The 21,469-nt window shown below is 43.1% G+C and overlaps 1 protein-coding gene across 2 annotated transcripts in view; it reads right to left on the bottom strand.

Annotated features, from left to right (window-relative positions):
- Positions 1-21,469, bottom strand: part of XDH (xanthine dehydrogenase) — a 75,670-nt gene that overhangs the window by 33,188 nt on the left and 21,013 nt on the right. For both annotated transcript variants that reach the window (XM_084623513.1, XM_084623512.1), the window contains 11 exons: positions 20,946-21,087; positions 19,983-20,075; positions 17,958-18,109; positions 16,033-16,126; positions 15,130-15,239; positions 8,833-9,017; positions 5,246-5,420; positions 4,425-4,514; positions 3,475-3,644; positions 1,967-2,090; positions 1,292-1,411 (listed from right to left, as the gene is read on the bottom strand). In XM_084623513.1, the coding sequence (XP_084479639.1) occupies positions 1,292-1,411; positions 1,967-2,090; positions 3,475-3,644; positions 4,425-4,514; positions 5,246-5,420; positions 8,833-9,017; positions 15,130-15,239; positions 16,033-16,126; positions 17,958-18,109; positions 19,983-20,075; positions 20,946-21,087 (1,455 nt within the window). The remainder of the gene's footprint in view (positions 1-1,291; positions 1,412-1,966; positions 2,091-3,474; positions 3,645-4,424; positions 4,515-5,245; positions 5,421-8,832; positions 9,018-15,129; positions 15,240-16,032; positions 16,127-17,957; positions 18,110-19,982; positions 20,076-20,945; positions 21,088-21,469) is intronic.

Genomic DNA, 21,469 nt, shown 5'->3' on the forward strand with positions numbered 1-21,469 from the left:
TCTCACATGACCGTCTCAAAAACAAACTAGGGAAATACAAGGTGGGTGATAACTTCTCTCTGGAACAGTTTTCCAGCCAGCTATCAGTGGTTGACAGTCAAGCTGGAAAGGCATAGCGAGTGGGGTCCTGTGGGGCTCAGTTCTGGGTCCAGTTCTGTTCAATATCTTCATTGACGATTTAGATGATGGCATAGAGAGTACACTTATAAAGTTTGCAGATGATCCCAAGTTGGGAGGGGCTGCAAGTACTTTAAAATTCAAAATGATTTGGACAAACTGGAGAAATGGCCTGAAGTAAATAGGATGAAATTCAATAAGGACAAATGCAAACTATTCCATTTAGGAAGAAACAATCAATTGCACACGTACAAAATGGGAAATGTCTGCCTAGGAAGGAGTATTATGGAGAGGGATTTGGGGGTCATAGTGGATCATAAGCTACACAAGAGTCAATAGTGCAACTCTTTTGCAAAAAAAGCAAACCATCATTCTGGGATGTATTAGCGGGAGTGTTATAAGCAAGACACAAGAATTAATTCTTCTGCTTTACTCTGTGCTCATAAGACCTCAACTCGAGTCCAGTTCTGGGTGCCAGATTTCAGGAAAGATGCAGACAAATTGGAGAAAGTCCAGAGAAGAACAACACAATTTTTAAAGGTCTAGAAAACATGACCTATGAGGGAACATTGAAAAAAAATTGGGTTTGTTTAGTCTGGAAGAGAGAAGACTGAGGGGGGACATAACAGTTTTCAAGTACATAAAAGGCTGCTACAAGGAGAAGGGAGGTAAATTGTTCTTGTTAACCTTTGAGGATAGGACAAGAAGCAATGGGCTTAAATTGCAGCAAGAGAGGTTTAGGTTGGACATTAGGAAAAACTTCCTAATGGTCAGGGTAGCTAAGCATGGGAATAAATTGCCTAGGAAGGTTGTGGAATTTCCATCATTGGAAATTTTTAAGAGTAGGTTAGACAAACACCTGTCAGGGATGGTTTAGATAACACTTAGTTCTGTCATGAGTGCAGGGTGCTGGACTAGTTGGCCTCTCAAGGTCCCTTCCAGTCCTATGATTCCATTCCCAACCAATATAATATCAGAGCTTTACTTTGTTTTATTTAGGCTCTTCTACCACACCCATCAGGGTTGAGCTATGTCACAAATGCTAAAAACATGAGTGACTTAATACACAACAACAACAAGAATCCAATTAGCCATATTCAGGAAAACAGGACTGAAGCGGGCATTATGGGGTCTTAGGCTGACTAACCATATGATCAAATCTGAGCCATCCTACCTGAATGGTGACAATAGGTGTGAGGTCTTCGTATTTGATCTTTACAGCTTTAGCAGCTCTTCGGGAATGTTCATGTGTGTCTGCAACCACTCCACCAATGACATGGCCAATACAAGTGACCTATGCATAAAAAGTGATTCTAATACTCACTGTAATAAATCACTGAAAGGCTCACATTGATTTCTTTTTGTGCATCATATTTTTTGAGCAAATCAATTAAAACCAGCTTCAAGTACAATGAGAAATATTCTGATATTCAAGCACAGTGAGAAATATTTATCTACACTGGTGTAAATCCAGCTTAATGATTTGTTGCCACCAACCTGGGGCTTAAGAGTCACCCACACAGGGGGAAGTCAGTAAATACTCATATCCCCTTGCGTGACAACATGGCACCTTCTGTTACCGGTAACAGGACGAGTTTGGGGACGAGCTTGTTGCAGCTGTCTGCAGGGCGAGTTTGTTGCAGCTGTCTGCAGTTTAAAGAAGAACATTCAGGGGCAGAACTCCTGGCCCCACCAAAGTTAATGTCAAAACTGCCACTGACATCAACAGAGTCAAGATTTCACTCCACATATTGTAGAGAACTTCCCCAGAAGTAGTTAACCCCACAATTTCCTGGCCTTTTATACTCCATACAGACAACTTTTTAAAAAAGGATAAGAAACTACATACCGTGTTATCAGCAAAAACAAGTTCATCATTAGCAACCCCAGTGACATTACTCCCAGGAATATCCTTAGCAGAGATGAAACACACAAAACCGGGGACACTCTGGGCTTCAGTTGTATCTATAGAACTAAACAAGTGAGGAACACCAACAGCAGAGAATTATTATTTTTCTTGTACATGGCACTATAAATTTACATGGCATATTAAAGATTCTACAGGGCCTGATTTTCTGCCCTGACTCTCTTGCCCTCTGTCCAGTCATTCACAGGTGTGCAGGGCAGGTGTAGAATGATGCCAGATCAGAATGGTAACACTTTGTACCCCTTTAGCATAGGTGTAAATGGCTACACAAGGGGCAAGGCAGTGAAGAATTATGCCCACAGAATCCAGGGGTCAGGATGGTCAAACACTCAGACTGGCTGGTTGTTCTCAATGTTAAGAAATTAGTAGTCCATTAAGGAATATATTTAGATCCTTTTACAATATGCTACTCTGAGAGATAAGCATCTCACTCACTACTACATGAATCGTTAACCAATAAGAGAATGCATAAACAAAATATCTGAGTTAGTTAGATAAATAGATATACACAGAGAAAGCTCCTTGTAATGGGTTGGTTGGGGCCATTTTTCGGCTCGCTTGTACACCATTTACACTTGTCTGTAAGTGTGATTACAATTTAAAATCCTGTAAACCAACAGTCTGATGAAATGGTTTTTTTAGTGACCACTGACAATGACATTTAGCTAAAACTTTTTTCTATAGAATTCTGTTTTCAGCTACAGCCAGTCAAAGGTGTTTCAGTCATCAATGAACTCTTAGTACACCAATATTTTCCAGACGGCCAGACAAATGCACGCTAAGGAGGATGGGAATGTCTATTATTATGGTTAATACAGGAAATAACCATTAAATACTCATGTAATGGTTTTAATATATTAATTTCAAAGTGCTTTCTAAAAGGTAGGTACACACTATTATCTTTGTTTACAGAGGGGAACTGAAGCACAGAGATGTGGCATGACTTGCCTAAGTTCACACAAGAAACAGAATCCAGGTTTCTTGACTTCCAGTCTGATGCCTAACCACTGAATTAATCTACTTCCCCAGACAATACTGTAATATACGTCTTTCAGATAAGACATAACATTGTTTCGGCCTTCCGATCATTATGGTTCTTAAAGATCCCATGGCACTTTTTGCAAGAGATAGATTGTGGTTTGATGTGATGGCCTACTAGCCAGTTATATTCTGCCTACCTAAATTGCCCTCCCAGCTGCTATGTCACTCTCTAGGTATGACTAATAGTGCCAGGACTAATCTCTGTGTATGAAACCTGGGATTCCTCTGGGACAAATGATGTGACATAAACATAATAAATAGATCTATTTATCAACCACTGAGAAGCAACCACCTCTGAGGAGAAACAGGGCCGGTGGTCTGGACGATGCTTGAGTCCTAAGAGTTCACAGTACACAGTACAAATGCCAGTGCACAGAAAGGGCACTTACATAATTTTGGCATGGGCTTTCGTGCTGGTGACCAGCGTTAAGTAGCGTTCGTTTTCATAGCAAGGCATGTCATCACAATAGACAGCCTCTCCACATGCCTGTTTGGCTGCTGAAAGGTGCACCACGGGCCGTCCCACCATATCTTCCACAGACTGTCCTGCAGGCACTTCCTGTAGCAAAACACACACTAGGTATCCTTGCTCCTACCATAGGGTAACCAGATGTTGAGGTGGCGGGGGGGGGGGTTAGGGGAAGGCATCTCCTATGACAGTGATGAGGGAGGTAGGAAGTAGCTGGAGTGGGGAAAGGGAAAGTAAATATGGGTGAGTGAGTATGAGAGTGGAACAGGAAGATGCTGTGACAGAAAAAGAGGTGGGGCAGAGAAATTCGGCTTAAAGACAACTCTAAGCTAAGGAGAAGAGAAGGTTTGAAGTGTTCTTTGACATGACCCAACAGCTTGAAGGGAGGGCTAGCATGGGAGAGTACAAATTTAAAAGCATATTCCCCTCTCTCTGCTGAGCAGAACTGGCAGTGAGTGGTGGGTTAATGTTAGCAGGCAGGGGGTGTTTGTGGATATGAGGACAGAGGTAGAAGGGAGCCAGCCCAAGAGCTTTGGGAAGCAGAAGCACAGTTTTGAATTGAATTTGGAACTGGATGGGTAGCCAGTAAATTTGACAAGGATGGGGGGGACGATGGAGCTGAACAGAAAGAGCTCTCTAGCTGCAGCCTGCTGGGAGTCATACACTTAGACAATCAGGTTTCTGGGAACCTAGAGGAGAAAACATCATAGTACTCCAGTAAGGAAGTGCTTCAAGCATCAATAAAGATCTCAACTGTGACATAATCCAGACAAGGACAAATGCTGGCCATGCTCAGGAGGTGAAATAGAATACAGTGAGTCTGGACTCATGGAGGAGGCAAGCCTGGACTGTGTGCATATCGCTACTTACTTGGAAGAGTTGGACATTGGCAACAGGATCTTTACGAAACAACTCAGTGGCACTCACGTATTTGGAGGGGACCAACTCTTCAAGGTTATTCTGCCAAAAACATGTTAAAAAATGACCATCCCTTTTATCTGTTTTCTATTTCCCTTCTCTTATGTCTCCCAGGTAGCCTCTGGCCTCTTCCTCTTTTTCACCTAACTTTCACCCCAGACTGTGCAATTTCACATCTAACGTGGTTCAGCCTGCCGATGTAACCCAGCAGTTCAGTGGTGTGATATGTCCCCTTTACAGGCTGGTCCACATAAAGGAGTTAGACAACAGGTACTTTAGCTCAGGCAGTAGACGCTCATGCTCTTAGCAGAGAAGGTCCAGGGTTCAATCCCCAGTAGGCTCATCCATCTTTGTACAATGCAAGAGGCAATGTTGTCACAGGCCCCTCTGGACAGCAACAGCTCTGACAACAGTGTTAGGAGAGAGCGGAAACTTAGGCGCCTGCTTGTCAGCTACAGAGCTGAGCCCACTGTAGGAGAAGTGAGGGTGCATAGGCCAGGGTTGAGCTAATGGATCTGCAGTGCAGATACTCTGATCTCTACCCTACACAGAAGAAGCAGCAGCAGCAGCCACAGCAGCTATTACAACACAGAGTGGCTTGGCAGAATGGATTCCTTCTGCACCCTCTCCTCAGCACAGGGCCTGTGCATTGAAAACAGCACTTTTCACAATGTGCTGAGAATCTGCCCACTCTGTCTGGGTTCAGTTCTACTGTGGAGTCTTTTATTTCACCCCCTCTATTCCAACCCCAGCAAGGGGAGAGCAGCACTCACATTCCCACTGGGTGACTTGTTTAATTTCTGAAGCACTATCAGATAAAATTTAAAGAAGAAACTGAGGGTGAGCGTGCGTCGGAAATCCACCATCCCACCGGGAGCTGAAGGAGACAGGTTCATCTCATCTGCCAACAGGCGGCAGGCTTCCTGCAGCAGATTTTCATTCCATTCTCTGCACAGGAACAAATAAATAAATAACAATAATAATATGGAGCACTTCCCTAGCACTCTACTTTGTCAAAACATTTGCCAGACATTCACTAACTAATCCTTCCAACACCTCAGCATGACATCCTCACAAACAATGACAAATCTCTGTCTCATTTCTCATGCCTTACCCCTAGCATAACTGGGAGTTCTGTTTTAGTAAGGAGAAAGTAAGAGATGATGCAACTGTGCAGTGCTCTGCAACTGCATAATTGAGACCATTTCTCCATAGTACCTTCTCTGCTTCTGCTCTCTAAAACACTCCCCTGGTAGCCACCGTAGCAATCGTATAATCAACAACAATAACATTCCAACAGAATTCAGAGTAGCAGCCGTGTTAGTCTGTATTCGCAAAAAGAAAAGGAGGACTTGTGGCATCTTAGAGACTAACAAATGTATTTGAGCATAAGCTTTCGTGAGCTACAGCTCACTTCATCGGATGCATTCAGTGGAAAATACAGTGGGGAGATTTATATACATAGAGAACATGAAACAATGGGTGTTACCATACACACTGTAACCAGAGTGATCACTTAACGTGAGCTATTACCAGCAGGAGAGCAGGGGGGGAAAAAACCTTTTGTAATGATAATCAAGGTGGGCCATTTCCAGCAGTTGACAAGAACATCTGAGGAACAGTTGGGGGTGGGACGGGGGGGGGAATAAACATGGGGAAATAGTTTTTACTTTGTGTAATGACCCATCCACTCCCAGTCTCTATTCAAGCCTAAGTTAATTGTATCCAGTTTGCAAATTAATTCCAATTCAGCAGTCTCTCACTGGAGTCTGTTTTTGAAGGTTTTTTGTTGAAGTATTGCCACTTTTAGGTCTGTAATCGAGTGACCAAAGAGATTGAAGTGTTCTCCAACTGGTTTTTGAATGTTATAAATCTTGACGTCTGATTTGTGTCCATTTATTCTTTTACATAGAGACTGTCCAGTTTGATCAATGTACATGGCAGAGGAGCATTGCTGGCACATGATGGCATATATCACATTGGTAGATGTGCAGGTGAATGAGCCTCTGATGGTGTGGCTGATGTGATTAGGCCCTATGATGGTGTTCCTTGAATAGATACGTGGACACAGTTGGCAATGGGCTTTGTTGCAATGATAGGTTCCTGGGTTAGTGGTTCTGTTGTGTGGTGTGTGGTTGCTCGTGAGTATTTGCTTCAGGTTGGGGGGCTGTCTGTAAGCAAGGACTGGCCTGTCTTGCAAGATCTGTGAGAGTGATGGGTTGTCCTTCAGGATAGGTTGTAGATCCTTGATGATGCATTGGAGAGGTTTTAGTTGGGGGCTGAAGGTGATGGCTAGGGGCGTTCTGTTATTTTTTTTGTTGGGCCTGTCCTGTAGTAGGTGACTTCTGGGTACTCTTCTGGCTCTGTCAATCTGTTTCTTCACTTCAGCAGGTGGGTACTGTAGTTGTAAGAATGCTTGATAGAGATCTTGTAGGTGTTTGTCTCTGCCTGAGGGGTTGGAGCAAATGCGGTTGAATCATAGAGCTTGGCTGTAGACAATGGATCATGTGGTGTGGTCTGGATGAAAGCTGGAGGCATGTAAGTAGGAATAGCTGTCAGTAAGTTTCTGGTATAGGGTGGTGTTTATGTGACTATCACTTATTAGCATTGTAGTGTCCAGGAAGTGGATCTCTTGTGTGGACTGGTCCAGGCCGAGGTTGATGGTGGGATGGAAATTGTTGAAATCATGGTGGAATTCCTCAAGGGCTTCTTTTCCATGGGTCCAGACGATGAAGATGACATCAATGTAGCGCAAGTAGAGTAGGGGCATTAGGGGACGAGAGCTGAGGAAGCGTTGTTCTAAGTCAGCCATAAAAACGTTGGCATACTGTGGGGCCATGCGGGTACTCATCGCAGTGCCGCTGATTTGAAGGTATACATTGTCCCCAAATGTGAAATAGTTATGGGTGAGGACAAAGTCACAAAGTTCAGCCACCAGGTTTGCCGTGACATTATCGGGGATACTGTTCCTGACGGCTTGTAGTCCATCTTTGTGTGGAATGTTGGTGTAGAGGGCTTCTACATCCACAGTGGCCAGGATGGTGTTTTCTGGAAGATCACCCATGGATTGTAGTTTCCTCAGGAAGTCAGTGGTGTCTCGAAGATAGCTGGGAGTGCTGGTAGCGTAGGGCCTGAGGAGGGAGTCTACATAGCCAGACAATCCTGCTGTCAGGGTGCCAGTGCCTGGGATGATGGGGCGTCCAGGATTTCCAGGTTTATGGATCTTGGGTAGCAGACAGAATACCCCAGGTCGGGGCTCCAGGGGTGCGTCTGTGCGAATTTGTTCTTGTGCTTTTTCAGGGAGTTTCTTGAGCAGATGGTGTAGGTTTTTTTTGGTAAACCTCAGTGGGATCAGAGGGTAATGGCTTGTAGAAAGTGGTGTTGGAGAGCTGCCGAGCAGCCTCTTGTTCATATTCTGACCTATTCATGATGACGACAGCACCTCCTTTGTCAGCCTTTTTGATTATGATGTCAGAGTTGTTTCTGAGGCTGTGGATGGCATTGCGTTCTGCATGGCTGAGGTTATGGGGCAAGTGATGCTGCTTTTCTACAATTTCAGCCCGTGCCTGTCAGCAGAAGCACTCTATGTAGAAGTCCAGTCTGTTGTTCTGACATTCAGGAGCAGTCCACCCAGAATCCTTCTTTTTGTAGTCTTGGTAGGAAGCTCTCTATGGGTTAGTATGCTGTTCAGAGGTGTGTTGGAAATATTCCTTGAGTCGATGTTTTTTCCATAAGAAGATGCTGAGTCAATGAAATTGAAAAGTTCCTCCCGGAAATGTAACGATTTCATCAACATTTAGGAATTATCAAAACGTTTCATTTCAACTTTGTTTTGATTATATATGATATAAAAGTCCAAATGATAAATTGAAAAGGGAATTTTCGGAATATTTCGTTTCTCTAAAAATTCTGAAATTTCTGCTTTTCGTCATGATTCAGGACTAAATAAAATTTGAAAATCTCGGAATTTCTCAGAGGACAAGAATTCTATTTTTGACCAGCTCAATCAATATATTCAAACAAACAGTGGCAGATCTAAAACATGGCTATGGCTTAATGAAATAGCATCAGTGACAGACTCCACAGTTCTTTGAGGGTGCTTTAATCCTTGCAAGGAGTACTGGAAATCACACGAGATCATGAAGGGGTCTGGATAAGGTCAGACAAGCCCCCAGATCTATGCAGGGTTTTATCCAAACTTCGCACTCTTCTGTCCCTTGTTTTTCATGACCTCTTACATATACCATAAGTGAGGATTCAGAAAATTTGGTCTGCTACTATAAAAATAACCCTTTAAAATGAACACTGTTGCACTAAGAGGCCCTTCTGTGCTAAAAAGATCAGATTATGATTCTCCTACCTGCCGATAAGATCCTGGCAAGTTTTTTCTGCCAGTACAGTTGTGGGAGCCATTCCTCCATAGGTCAGCTTAATCTCCTGGACTCGGTTGCTACCTTCATGAAACAGGACTCTCATTCCACAGGTCACTATAGCAATGTCATCCTCCCGACGGGAAGCCTGCTTGAAGGCTGAGAAATACTCACGCTAGAGGAAAGGAAAGAATTTGTTCTCAACCTGGGTCACAAGCAAGGGCAGAAGAATGTGGACAGCTGAGTAATCTATCTCTGTGACAAGGCTACCCAAGAGAATCCCAGATGGAGAGCTGACTTTGCATTCTGAATGAGGAATCATGCTTCAGACAAGACCATTTTTCACATGATTCAAAGCTGGGTGTTAGGCCAGCTAAGAAAGGTCCAGTCCATCAGGTGCTGTTATAAAGTCACTCATTCTTCCTGGGAAGGTTTGAAAACTGTTGGGGACTATTCTTTTGATCCTGTCCTCTCTCTTCTCTAGCTTTGGGAAAGAAATGAATGACTATGGATTTTCACACTACAGCTATATGAGTAACTGATTTTTTGGTTCACTGGCCAAACCAAAAAATATTTTTAAAAAATTGTTTGAATTTTTTTGGCAAACCAATAAGTTGAAAAAATGTTGTGTGTCCAAACAAAATGTTTCATGCAGAACTAAACATTTCATTTTGTTTTTGAGGATTTTCACCTTTTAAAAGCATGAAGTAAAAGTAAAACAGATTTCTAAATGATGAGTCATTTCTATTCAAAACAATCAAACCATTTCAACAGAAAATGTCAAAATGAAATGCTTTGAGTTTTTGGTGAAATTTTTAAACTATTTTTTGAGCAAAACAATTTGGCAATTTCAACATGAATTCACGAAATGTTTGGGTCACCACCTCTGCATTTTTTCGAGAAAAAATGTTCCAGAGGGAAAAGGTTCACCCAGCTCTATTTCCCTCTCTCAACAATTCCATCATTTTCTCATGTTAATTAAATACAGGCCTGATTTAAAAAAAAAATAGATCCAAATAACACAGATCTGGGGAGTCCTTGAAATTTTAACTCAAAGACAGAACTAAATTTCACACCAGCTGTAAAATGGGTTAGACTAAGAACAAGGATCCAAACACCTCCTAACTTGTTCGTTCAGTTTGTTCTCCGGCGGGGTTTTATCCCATCTAGTTTATGTCTCCAGGAATGGGGATTCCAACATTCCTTTTACTTTTAAAAAATATCTCAGGCAGTTCTCTTCAGCAGATCCTAGTATCTGGCATGGACTCCCTGTATCTCTCCAACTTATTGGCTCTTTGCCTCATTCCAAAATATTCCTCTTCTTTTCTCTCTTGCTTCTATCGCTTAATTTCTGTCTACTCCTTATAACTAACTGCTCAAAGTTTTTCACCATACAAGCCAAATTTTCAGCAACACTCCATTAATGAATTTACAAAAATTGCAGGTGGATCAAAATGTGCACTCAAAAGCCAACATGAATTTGTGTAAAACTGGCAATTATATGTGCAATTGCTGAATTGCTGAGCTAAACGCAGATTAAGGGAAATCAGCTAAACATCTGGGGCCAGAACCTAAGGCTATGTCTACACTACCACTTATGTTGGCAAAAGTTATATCACTCAGGGGTGTGAATATTACACACACACACACACGAGTGACATAAATTACACTGGCACGTGGGCTAGTGTGCACAGCACTATGGCAGTGGGAGAGCTTCTACTGCTGCTTGTTGTGGGTGGATTTATTATGCCAACGGGAGAGCTCTCCCCAGTCAGCATAGAGTGGCTACACGAGAGATCTTGCAGAGGCACAGCTGCCTCAGTACAGCTGTGCCACTGTAAGCTCTCTAGTGTAGACATACCTTAGTTAGTGTAAATCAGTATAGCTCCAGGGGCACAAGGGAACCCAATCCCTGCTTGACTGGGACTGCTGATGTGTGGCTACAACTTACTCCTAACTAAAAGGTCAGCATGCAGCTAAACTTGTCCAAACTGCACACAGAGGATGGCATTTGATGGAATAAGGGAGTCGATGGGCAAAGGGTTTGTGACTTTGTTCTGCCCAGTGCAGAGGACCTTGCTGAGCACTTGACTCACATCCATGCTGGAGCATAACAACCACCTTGCATTCCTGCTGTGCACCATGAGTGCACTAGCAGGAACCTTTTCTTTTTCAGAATATTTTCTTCAGGGCACAAATAGCTGCCACATTCAACGCACACCAGTTCACCTGCAACTAATGATGCTCAATGTGTACAAATAATACCAGCTTCAACTAGCTGATTGGGAGGGCCTTAGTTCATATTGGACCTAGTCTTTCCCTGCCATACAGGGTATGAGAAACTCCCACTGAAATTACTGGTATCCTGCAGTAAGCAAAGAATCAGTCCCTTTATGTCACTCTTTTCAGTAGTTTGCTGTAAAGAGTGTTCAGTGATGATATATATGCAAGACACTGAGCAGTAGCAAGTTCTGGTCAGTTAATTATCCCCCCAGCAGCAGCAGCCAGAAGTGATCCCTCTATTGTTTCTAATGAGTGCATTCTCTCAAGAGCCTGGTTTTGTACATTGCAAGCTCATTACTGGAAGTGCACAGCTGAAGCTTTCATGTCACATCCTCCATGCATCTTTCCATACACGGCCCTAATTAGTGGGCAGCCAGCAGATAATATGAAAGCAGCATGTATTGGTGCCCTGCTTGCCAACGCACCTCATTCTGCCAATTTGTTTGTTATGCTAATTAACTAGCAAAGAAGAGGAAATTCAGCCTCTGCCCTCACTTTGCATTTCAATGGAGCTTTCCAGTAATGAAATGACAGTGAGAGGTTGACACTCAGCAAATCTCCTGCAGACTCCATATCTGAGGCTGTGCCTTCACTACCCAAAAGGTGTGTTTTTTACAGTGAGATACCTAACACAAGCTAAACAAGGCACCTGCAGCTTACCCCACCATGTACCTACACAAGGTCAACACTATGCTCCCCCAACACACAGCTGACTTTGGCTAGCTATGCTATGGTAAAACTACCATGCCTTGTCTCCACTAAGATTTTACAGTAGGCTAGCTAACTTGCATTAGTCATCTGTCAGTAAAAACACATCTTTTTGACTGCGAGCAGTAAAGACAAAGGGAGAAGGGGTTTTCCTAGTAGCATCAAGAGTTACAGATGCAAATCAAACTACCTTTTTCTTTCCCCTCCCCCAAGTGTCAGATGGCAGCATCCCCAGCTTACATCACATTAACAATGCCAACTCAATGGACAAAGTGTAATAGCCAATGTTCACATTTTCAGGGACATCACTGCCATGTGAACTTCTTCCACCACCCAACACCACCTCCGTCAATCTTCACAAAAGAGGGAGGCCAGTGGAGATGTCCAGTAATAACATTACAATTAGAGGACACTAATGTGAGAGATGAAGGAGGGGTTGGTTGTCATCCTTTGAATTTTCTCCTGCTGGGTAAACCTGTTTACATCATGAAGCTGAGGATACAGAGCAAAACTCAAGATGAAAAGATCCCAAAGTGCAGGTGTACAAACCAGAGGGATCAGCATTCACCATCAAAATGCCATCTCTACGGGATAAAACAACAGTGTAACAAAACTACAGCAACACTGAAGAACAGTGAAGATTGCTGAACACGGGGCTTGAAATCTCTATTTTGTTATAACAGCTGTACACAGGTGTGACACCAGTGAAATCAACAGAATTACACCAGTATAAAACTGGTGTGACACAATGGAAAATCAGACCCTTCATACTGGCACTGTGCTAAACCAGCCTTTCTTTATCTTGGTTTACCAATTGCCAAAAATTGTGATCCCGGAACACCTTGACTGCCACTTAGAAGAGGGAAAATCCTCCTACCGTATAGATTTGTCCATCCATTGAAAAACTTTAGTCTTGCTGAGCTGATCTCCATAAGCCAAAGTTCAGTCAAGAGTTCATGATATGCCAAGAGTTCAAAAGTAGCTTTGGGTTTCAAGGTCAGATGGTGACCATCTAGCATGACCTACAGGTCATGTCAATTAAGAACATAAGAACGGCTATACTGGATCAGATCAAAGGTCCATCTAGCCTTGTATCCCGTCTTCCAACAGTGGCCAATGCCAGGTGCCCCAGAGGGAATTAACAGAGCAGGTAATCATCAAGTGATCCATCCACTCCCATTCCCAGTTTCTGGCAAACAGAGGCTAGGGACGCCATTGACGGACCTATCCTCTATGAACTTATCTAGTTCTTTTTTGAACCCTGTTATAGTCTTGGCCTTCACAACATCCCATCGCAAAGAGTTCCACGGACTAACTGTGCATTGTGTGAAAAAATACTTCCTTTTGTTTGTTTTAAACCTGCTGCCTACTCATTTCATTTGGTGACCCCTAATTCTTGTGTTATGAGAATGAGTAAATAACACTTCCTTATTTATTTCTCCACACCAGTCATGATGGTCTTAATGGATATGAAAAAATTTAGGTTCTGAGGAGGACAATTGTATGACTCATTATTGATACTGCTAGATAGAGCCTTTTACCTCTGTATAATGACAGGTTTCAGAGTAGCAGCCGTGTTAGTCGGTATCCACAAAAAGAAAAGGAGTACCTGTGGCACCTCAGAGACTAACAAATTTATTTGAGCATAAGCTTTCCGTGAGCATCCGATGAAGTGAACTGTAGCTCATGAAAGCTTATGCTCAAATAAATTTGTTAGTCTCTAAGGTGCCTCAAGTACTCCTTTTCTTTTTACCTCTGTGTGACTTGTTAAAATTAAACCAGGCCAGTAGTGAACAGATCTGATCATTGTTCAGTCTAAAGTGAGTTTCATGGCTTCAGTCCAGGTCCCAGCAGAATAAAGTCCACATTGCAAAAACCACCATCCTGATCAGCCTCTCTGTTTACAGTCTCAGCAAACAGGCCAAGGACTGTATGGACACAGAGATTGCACTACCTTCTTATCCCTAGAGACTAACTTTTCAGCGCACACTCAAGAAACATAGATCCATAGATTCCATGGCCAGAAGGGACCACGGTGATCATATAGTTTGACCTCCTGTATAGCATAGCCATAGAACTAACTTCCCCAAAACAATTCCTATAGCAAAAGCATCCAATCTCGATTTAAAAATTGTCAGTGATGGAGAATCCACCACAATCCTTGGTAAATTGTTCCAATGGTTAATTACAATAGAACTGCATGGGGAAGTTTGCAGTGCCACCAGCTTCACTGTGATCAATACGGAACTTGAATCTGCAGGAATGTTAAACTAGCACCTTCTGACAGATCTAAACTCACTTGGGAGGAAAAAAAGCCCCAAAACACTCAGGTGAAATGTTCTGCTGAACTGATTACTTCCTGTACAAGTTAAATGCCTGCATTTGGTAGGCTCCTCTCTCTGTTTTCAGCTGTGTATTTCTCCATAATGCCTGCTTCCCCATGTCAGCCCTACTCTTATTATAGAGGAATGGCTCAGAACTTCACTGGTCAACCAATCAATGCTCTGGTACTTTACCTCTCCAGTTGTCATCCTGCTCCTTATGGAGATGGAACTGAACCACAACACCCATCACAGTGCAAGCAGAATTGTTTTTGACAATTAACTAGCAGTGAAGAGTCCAAAAAACAGCTGTAGTGGGGAACTGGCTGAAGATAACAAGTCCAGTTTGCGACTTTCTTGGGGAAATACCTTGTTAGACTAGCCAAAACACTGGGTAGAAAAGCCTTTCAGCTTCTCCCACTCACGTCTTTACCCACCTCCTAGAAAATCACCAGAAAGAAGTAGAGATGTTCATTACATTTAAAATTTATTTTAAAAAATTGTATTGTCAGATAGCTTCAGAGGAAAATATTCTCAACTGTTGCAGTTAAAAATATTCCATTAATTTCCATTGGCTTGTTTTTATCTGATGTGGAACCACCCACATCTCTTGATAGCCTAAAAGGTTAAGTACGTGGAGAAGATCTATATGTGTCTGGTGGACAGACACTAGAAGAGACTTAAATAATGTTTGGAGTCCCTCATCTGGTGGCATATTACCATAGCCAAAATGAATACAGAACACTTGTGATCCAGAGGGGGGCAGCCATTCTAAAAATGACCTTCCTTCTAGCTGACCTAATTAAGCACATCTCTGCTGGAATTAAGGGCTAATTAAGCACATCTCTGCTGGAAGTCAGTCTTTAAGGAAAGGTTAGTTTAGATTAGAAGCATTAGACATTTTGGGTCCCCTATAGGGTAACACCAGCTCAGCTTTACACAGCCATTAGACTATTGTTAATTCCAGCACCTCACCTTCCTAGAGTAAGGCATCTCAATGGAGAGTAATATCTCCTTAGGCTTTAGCATTGTCTTTCTGTAACCAGTAAAGAAGTTTTCATCCATCCTTATAGTCCTTCTGCCCTCTGTAGAACAAGTTGAGGAAAGAGAAACAAATGGTTGGGCAAGTATATCAGGCAATAGTCTCCCATTTCATCCAGGTAAAGAATTATTGTCAGGCACATAGAGAGGACTTTGTAGTTACATAAACTAAATTTGATTTGATCTGATCTCCGTTATTTTTCCTCTTAATTTCTAACTCTTTTTAGCCAAATTCTGAACTACTTCCTCAAGTTCAGCTCAGTCCTTACACAGGCACAACTCCCACTGACTTCCATGGGAGTTTTGCCTGCATAAGGACTGAGTTAAACAGGAAATAAAGATTTTGGGATATGTCCCTTTGATCTTAATTCATTCCAAACACCCAAGTGAATCAGTTTCCAACATCCCAATTAGGGATATGCGAATAAATGATTTTTCAGTTTGCTGGCAATTCCAAAACATTGAAAAAAACCATCATCTTTCAAAACACAATTTTTTTTCAAAATCTTCAGCAAGTCAAAAAGCATGTCAAATAATACCAATTAATCATTTTGTTTCAATTTCAATTTCAAGCATTTTTGGAAGGGGTATTAGTGGGATTCCTTTGAACATCTGCCATAACAAAGGCAAAAGGGATTCTTTATTGAGACTGTTGAACATAGATAGACCTTGTGGTTCTCCCTGGCTCTTTAGCACCCAGAAAGACTAAAACAGAGTCCCTAATGTTACATGCAGGGTTTTTTCCCCTGTGTTCTGGCCTGAACTAAGCAGTCAAGGGAAAGGACTGCTGATTACCCTATATCCCAGACTGCCATTTTGAACTTTGAGTAAACTTACCTTTTGACGCCAAAGTCAATTTGCTGCCACATGCCATAAAGACAGGGTTGAGATCGGAAATTGGACTAGCAGTCATTATATTTCCCCCAAGAGCCTGAAATAAAGTAAACCAAATACATGGATTAGAAGACAGCTGGGAAGGTATGGCTAGTGCTACTTTACTATCACTGATTCATATGTAACCCTAAAGCTTATCTAGATTCAGGTTTGTTTTGCTACCGTGACAATTTTAGGGCCTTTATTCAGTTCCAATGATGAACATGCAAAACCCACAGAGCCAGTATCAATCCTAACCAATCCTAAAGCATTTGACTGAAATGGTTTTCAAGGATGGTCCTTATCTGTACATAAAAAATGCCTCACGCTCTAATCATTCATGATAATGGTTCCAAAATTGAAATATTGGAGCCATGATGAAGGGCCTGATCCTGCAAGGTGCAGAGCACCTCCTGAGAAATGCTCAATGGCTCAGTTCCTACTGACTGTGCTGGGAACTGAGGGCACTTATAACCTTGCAGAATAAGGCCTCGTGTCAGGTTTTTCAGCCTGCTTTAAAAGTGATTTTTCTTCTTCAACATGTCTCTGGCCTCAAAAAAACATAGCCCTCAATAACTTGCAAAGCACAGAGGAGTAGGATCAATAGATGCTCACATTCTTGGTTAGCCCTAAAAGCAGGGCTTGAACTGCGGTTTGCAGAGGACAGGGAAGATGCACCCTCTAAGCATCAAGGCAGTATCAGCTTCCACACTCAGCACTGAGTAGGATGACCATGTTAGTGTCGCATTGAGGTATGACAGGCCATTCCAACCCACCTCTGCCCATCTCTCATCTTCCTTACAGAGTCAAAACACTCTGGGCATAGGTAGATTCAGACCAGGAAAAAGCTACATCAGTTCTGCTTTTCAGCACCCAAAGAGCACCTGGGCCCAGGTACGGCCAGTGTCATTCAGGCAGCCCTGTCGTAACACCACTCCAGAGAAGCCCCTGTTGAGGGCTGCCTTCTGAAGCAGTAGCAGAGACTGTAGAAGACGGAGTCTCTTTTGCTTACAGAAGAATTATGGGGTTAATGCTATGAGGCTTCCTGGTCAGGCTTTTGTTTTAATGACCCTTTGCAGTTATGGATCCACCATAAATGCTTCTTTGTTAAATGACTCCTCATTTCCAGGCTGCTCTAGAGTTTTCCCATTTGCCTGGTAATAGTAATGAATGCAGCAGATTCCTTCTGCTTTTCCTTGGTGAGCTGCCCATGTCATATAGCAGTGGCTCTCAACCTTTCCAGACTACTGTACCCCTTTCAGGAGTCTGATTTGTCTTGCGTACCCCCAAGTTTCACCTCACTTAGAAAGTACTTGCTTACAAAATCAGACATAAAAATACACAAGTGTCACAGCACACTATTGCTGAAACATTGCTTACTTTCTGATTTTACCATATAATTATAAAATAAATCAACTGGAATATAAATACTGTACTTACATTCAGTGTATAGTATATTGAGCCGTATAAACAAGTCGTTGTATGAAATTTTAGTTTGTACTGACTTCACTACAGTTTTTTATGTAGCCTGTTGTAAAACTAGGCAAATATCTAGATGAGTTGATGTACCCCTTCAAAGACTTCTGAGTACCCCAGGGGCATCCCTTGTTGAGAACCACTGTCATATAGCAACCTAAGACGACACAAGACAAAATAGTCTACAGCCTTCACGGGCCTGCAGTAGAATTTTATTGGAAAAAAATCCACAAGAAAGGGACAAAATGTCTTTCAAATAGGGGCACAATGTCTTTCAGATGTCCCAGCGTAATAAGAGGAGCACGAGGCATGTGATACTGGCAGGGTCAATTACTCAATCTGAGTTTTCTTCATTGAAGTTTCTTGCCCCTCCCTCCCACATTAGCTCACTAGCTTTCCCCCCAGTCACTTACTGCAACGTTTTTGATCTGCGGGCCTGCAAACCACCGCAGCTGTTCTAGAACAGCCCGGAACAATTCCGTTTTGCAGGAAGGAAGTTCAGCCACAGCTTTTTTCAGCACCACTTCTACAAAGCTCAGGGTGCAGGCAGCACCAAAGGTAATACCTACAAGGGGAGACCACCAGAATTTTTACCAACAACCAAGGTGTACATCTCCCAGGAAGAGAGTTACACCGGGGCACTTGCAGAGGAAGGTGCATGAGGCACTGTATTGTTCCCATAAATTTTTTTTTTCGTTCATTCGTTCACTAATATACCATTTTCCGGTTGAAAATGTTCGACCGCTTCTCCTGACCGAACATGCACTAAACGGCAGAGTCCACCCACAACAGGGAAACGCACAAACTGCCCCCACCAATTAGGAACCACCCACAACTATACCAACCGCCACGCTTATGCCAGCACTTATTGGGAGACGAAACGCGTCTGGGAATTGCTCATGAGCTAAAGAACCTTTCCCTCATAGGTTGCCAGTGTGACACACAGGTTGTTCCTATCTCACAGGGGCCCCTATCTGAGATGAGTCTGGTGGATTTAAATTGCAACTCTCACATAATAAACTGAACACTATGCTTTATATGGGTTGGTACACTCAACAAAGAGGTGAAGAACTGCATTGGACCATGGATACTGAATTACTTCTAGAGTGTGTCTACACTGCAACGTAAGCCCAGGCCTGAGCCTGGATTCAAGTCTAACCCCCTTGCGACTACACTGCAATTGTACTAACTCACGGCTCAGACCCATGGTCTCAGGATTCTTCAGGGCTGGAGGATCCATGCTCAAGTTATGTCGGGACCCAGAGTCCAAGCCCTATTGCCCCACTTGACTCGGGTCCTGGGAGTCAGCCAGATATATCCCACAATTCCATGGGACAATTTCCTTACTCCTCTTTATCCCAAAAATCTGCCATTCACTCTATTGGAAATGGAAGCCACCCCGCCTTTGCAAGTGGCAGACACTCAGGTCAGCGTTAACCCATTGTATTCTGATCACCAACCTGCAAGCACACTATCAGAGCGCCTCCTGGGTTTGCAAAGGAGCACAAACTGATCACGCCTTTTGCAAAGCGAGCTGATTCCTGCTAATGTGCAGGGTGGGCAGCAAACTTTCCCACAGGGCACCGTGGTCCTAGGACTAGAGCATCCATATTTGGGGGTGGGGGGAAGGAGAGGGAGCGCTAGGGACTCTGGAATATGGTTATTTTGACTTGGGTCTGCACCCTGCAGGGTGGATGCCAGAGCCCTAGATTTGAGCATGGGTTAGAAAAGTCTACAACGTAGATGCTCAAGCCCAAGGTTCCCTAAATCTGCGCTTACATTGCAGCGTAGATGTATCCCTAGAGGTTGAGTCATACTGGCAGGGCATACTGGCATACTGCTTCTGCCAGCCAGATAAGTTTAGGACTTCATTCACATGGGCTATCAAACCACTGCCTTATAAGCACAATTTTTTAAAATGAAAGATTGTGGTAACTTGCAAATTATTTGTTAATATGCAAATTAACCCATAAATTTGCATAAACCACCTCACATGGAACTGCTATGAAATTTCTAATATTTTTCCCAGTAATGACCATTCCTGGCCCTTACTACTATGTGTTTCCACATCTTTACAACATCTGGGCATTGTGAAATCTTTGTATTGAAATTTAACTCAGATCTGCCTTCCCCCCCATCTAGTCCCAGTAAAGGGGAAACAATTCAACTAATTAATCTCAAAATAATGATGAGCGGCTAACGTGTGCTTCCCTTACTCATGCAACTTGTCCTATTGATTTCAGTGGGACTCCTAGCATGAATAAGCTGAACAGATCTGGCCTCAGAAAAGGTGATGGGAATAAAAGAAGGGGGCCCTTCATCCTAATCAAAGCAGTTCTAGTTTCTCTGTTTTTTGGGGACGTGCACCTAGCCCCTCCCTTGTACTTTTCCCAAAGACCACACTGACTGCATAGCATTATGGAATACTCATTACCTACCCTCCTCGGTGTGCTGAACAAAGGTCATTTCAGGGATCCAAGCTGGTGCTATTATCACTGGATACAGCATGTTCTTTAACTTCATCTCAATACCTCAAGGAAAAACAAGACTCTCTGAGTTAGATGCTTCTCAGGGAAAAGACAGCATTATTGTGTAACAAAGATCAGTGACCACATCTTATACCGGTTATGTAACAGCTTAAAGAGTTCCTGAAGAAGGGTCACATTTATCACTGGCCAATGGTGGTATTTGCATAATGAAATTTTAGGGCTAGAATTCATGAGATGTCCCTCCAATCTGCAATACCCACCAACCTCTTCCCCTGTGAAGGAGCTCCCAGACTGCATGCGGACATTACTGACTCATTGCTATCATCATGTTAGGCTGAATAGCACTTGAGTGGGAAAATAGGATGAGATATCAGGAGGGGAATTGTTCATGAAATCAGACTGGCTTTGCAAATCTCTCTCTCCCTCTCCACCCCCTGCAAAAAAAAAAAAGTTTGAGAGCACTGCAAACCCTCACATCCCAAGAGGTTTGCCCAGTCCCTGGACAACTTCAGGCAAATGGCTGAAAGTTTCATTACTGGATTCACCTAAGTACATTTTCAGTGCCTTTCTTCCCTTCCTGCAAAAACCAGAGCAGGCTGTTATGTATCTGTGTACCTCTTCTTGTCAATAACCCATTAATAACTGGCACCAAGTTAGAACGAAAGGCCCACCGATCTGAATTAGCACTTATTTAGCTTGCTCCAACAAACAGGACACAAGGATGTTCATGAGACTGATCCATGTGGGAAGAAATAAAATCCTCCCTGACATGCCCTTCAGAAACCACTCCCACAGGGGTTTAACTCAGGCAGTTTTAAGGAAGTCCAAACTGGTTTTGCATTATGCTTGGGAAAACCTTTCTGTGGATAACTTTAGCAACTGCTGAAACTGAACCTCAGCTGTTCCTCTTACCAACTTCTGTGTTCCCTACAACGAGCTTAGCCTTGGGGTACTGAGCCTTGAGCGCCAGCAGTTCCTCGAGTGTCGTGGGCTGTATCCACATCACACGCTCGCCTTTGAAGCACAGCTGTTCCTGGGGTTTGTCTTTCTGCATCTAAGAAAATAAAATGGGATGGACTCAGACTGTAAAATGCTTCCATCAAGAATCCCTGCCCCAGCTTTCTTTTTGCCAATTCTCCTCATCGCATGACTGCTGCTTATTAGGAAGAGGAAACTAGCTAGGAGTCAGCCCAATGTCGCTGCCCTCCAGTAACACGGGAACTTCTTACAAATGAAACAGAGGGAGCTGGTGTTGGCATAAACAAACTCAGTGTGACCCTCATGAAGGGAGCACCAGCGCACTGGATAATGTTGGGTTGGGTCTGGGGGAGCTGCCAGCAGCTGTGGAACTAACAACTGAGTTTTAAGGGTGATTTGTTAAATGTATAGGAGGCAGAGAACACACCCACCTCGTGGACCCAACCCTGGGCTATGAT

The sequence above is a fragment of the Lepidochelys olivacea genome, assembly GCF_965140295.1.
Source record: "Lepidochelys olivacea isolate rLepOli2 genome assembly, chromosome: 3".
Lineage (NCBI taxonomy): Eukaryota > Metazoa > Chordata > Testudines > Cheloniidae > Lepidochelys > Lepidochelys olivacea.